General features: G+C 40.1%; 1 protein-coding gene across 2 annotated transcripts in view; it reads right to left on the bottom strand.

The window, feature by feature from the left end:
- LOC108526286 (ubiquitin carboxyl-terminal hydrolase 32) overlaps nucleotides 1–2694 on the bottom strand; it is an 85900-nt gene that overhangs the window by 20699 nt on the left and 62507 nt on the right. For both annotated transcript variants that reach the window (XM_017866968.1, XM_017866969.1), the window contains one exon: nucleotides 1576–1760. In XM_017866968.1, coding sequence (XP_017722457.1) covers nucleotides 1576–1760 — 185 coding nt within the window. The remainder of the gene's footprint in view (nucleotides 1–1575; nucleotides 1761–2694) is intronic.

The following is a 2694-nucleotide window of genomic DNA, read 5'->3' as shown; positions in this document are numbered from 1 at the left end:
GAAAAAAATTAGCCAGGTGTGGTGGCGGGCACCTGTAATCCCAGCTACTCGGGAGGATGAGGCAGGAGAATCACTTGAACCCAGGAGGTAGAGGCTGCATTGAGCTGAGGCTGCACCACTGCACTCCAGCCTGGGTAACAGAGCGAGACTCTGTCTCAAAGAAATACAAAATAAAAATAAATAAATAACTTATTTAAGTAAAGATTTATTTAAATCTTTAAATTTAAATCTGGCCAGGTGTGGTGGCTCACACTGTAATACCAGCACTTTGGGAGGCCGAGGTAGGTGGATCACTTGAGGCCAGGAGTTTGAGATAAGCCTGGCCAACGTGGTGAAACCCTGTCTCTACTAAAAATACAAAAATTAGCTGGGTGTGGTTGTGAGCACCTATAATCCCAGCTACTCAGGTGTCTGAGGCATGAGAATCACTTGAACTTGGAGGTGGAGTTTGCAGTGAGCCAAAACTGCACCACTGCACTCCAACCTGGATGACAAATTAAGAATCTGCCTCAAAAAAAAAAAAAAAAAAGATTTATCCTAAGCCCTACCCTAATCATCAGAAGACCCCATATCATAACAAATAAGTAAAGAACTTTTTTTTAGTTCCCATAAAACAGAACTCTTATTTGTACCATGATAGCAAGAAAATGATCTACAGGCCCACTGTGGTGACTCACACCTATAATCTCAGCACTTTGGGAGGCTGAGGTGGGCAGATCACCTGAGGTTGGGAGTTTGAGACCAGCCTAACCAGCATGGAGAAACCCCATCTCTACGAAAAATACAAAATTAGCCAGGCATGGTGGTGCATGCCTATAATCCCAGCTACTCGGGAGGCTGAGGCAGGAGAATAATTTGAACCCGGGAGGTGGAGGTTGCAGTGAGCCATGATTGTGACATTGCACTGCAGCCTTGGCAACAAGAGCGAAACTCTGTCGTTAAAAAAAAAAAAAAAAAAAAGAAAAGAAAAAGAAAATGATCTACAATTTCATTGAGATAAAATAAGACATCATCACAATCCCTACTAATCAAAGAGAACAGTGGTAGGAAAAGGGAAAGAAAACAGAAAATATTTATTATTTTATCTAGATTTGTGAAATTACTTCATGTTAAAATGACATGGTATGGGAAAAAGAAAAAAGAATGACAGGGTATGGAAATAATCCAACAGAATTATTTTTTGTATCATGAGACTTTTCAGAGTTTATGTATGCAATCACTCTCATTCTGAATTTCAGAGGACTGAGATTATACAAATTTCCTGGTGAATTCATACTCTCTACTTTTGCAACACAGAAGACAAGGATATTACTTGAAGCATTAGCAGGACAAATCGAGGCAAAAGATTAGAGAATGGAAGGATTATTAGACACTAGAATGTTTGGCCAAAGGAAGCTGTATAGTCTCTCCTACTCCAAATAACAAACCAAATGGTTGAATTGTATGCTTTCTGCGTGGTTCTTCCAAGAGTGATTAACGTGACACAGGCTGGGTCCTATCAGTCACACAGAATTCATATAAATTATTTTTCTAGAGTTTTGAAACCACAGGTTTAGATGGATCCCCTGAACTTACCAATCCTGGGCATGATTACTAGCTTCCTGAGGTGGGAGTGGGCTCGCTAACCGGGACACTTGAATCCAAACTGCATCATATAGGTCTTTCTTCCGGGTATGCACAGTACATGGAACAATTAGTGGCATTCCAAAGAGGCTGGGGCGATTCTTCTGAGATGACAGGAAATACAGTTCTGTCCTCATCTATATGTACAAACAAGAGAATAGAGAGTTGAAAAGACAGGCCTTTGATTCCTCCCTTTAGCTCTAACCCTGCCAATAACAGGCATTATCACCATTTCAAATTAGTCACTATCACATTCTTCTCTATATTTATAAAGCCATCTTTATTGACACAAAGAGAACAGTTACAGTGGAGTCATTAAAAGGGCTGAGGTATTGCCAGTTTTAAAGTTGTTGCCTGTTCTGTGAAACTTGGGTTTCAGCAATTAATATATTCAAACCACAGTTTTCTTTGATAAACAATTCTCACATACAGTGAATCAAATGTAAAAACTAGTAATAGCTTCATAGCTAAAGGCTTTTAAACAATTAAGACTCTTTCTTTCTCCAGAAAATATGCCAGTAAGCTGGGTGTGGTGGCTCATGCCTGTAATCCCAGCACTTTGGGGGGCTGAGGCAAGAGGATTCCTTGAGCCCAAGAGTTTGAGATCAGCCTGGGCAATGTAGGGAGACCATATCTCTATAAAGAAATAAATACAATTAGCTGGGCATGGTGGCATGTGTCTGTAGTCCCAGCTATACAGAAGGCTGAGGTGGGAGGATTGCTTGAGTCTGGCAAGTTAAGGGTACAGTGAGCTGTGATCGTACCACTGCACTCCAGCCTGGAAGGTAGAGCGAGACCCTGTCTCAAAAAAGACAAAGAAATGAAAAGATGCCAGTGGAAAAAAAAAAGACTCTCTCAACTATAGTTTTCTAGGGATAAGCTGTGGATAGTGGTTGTTGGAGTAGCAATTCCCAAAGTTTTGGAGATTCGTGAAACCTAGTAATTCTGTTTTGTAACAAGCTTCTCCGCCTTCCTAAAAGCAGTTAAGTGCTTTTAATCTTTTTTTTTTGTTTTTTTAAATACATGATAGGATAAAAGTAAGGTAAAATTTTAAAATTTGCTTTGAGTACG

Source organism: Rhinopithecus bieti, unplaced genomic scaffold (genome assembly GCF_001698545.2).
Source record: "Rhinopithecus bieti isolate Rb0 unplaced genomic scaffold, ASM169854v2 scaffold_1853, whole genome shotgun sequence".
Taxonomy (NCBI): Eukaryota; Metazoa; Chordata; class Mammalia; order Primates; family Cercopithecidae; genus Rhinopithecus; species Rhinopithecus bieti.
The sequence above is the reverse complement of the archived record's forward strand: the minus strand, read 5'-3'. Positions and strand labels throughout refer to the sequence as shown.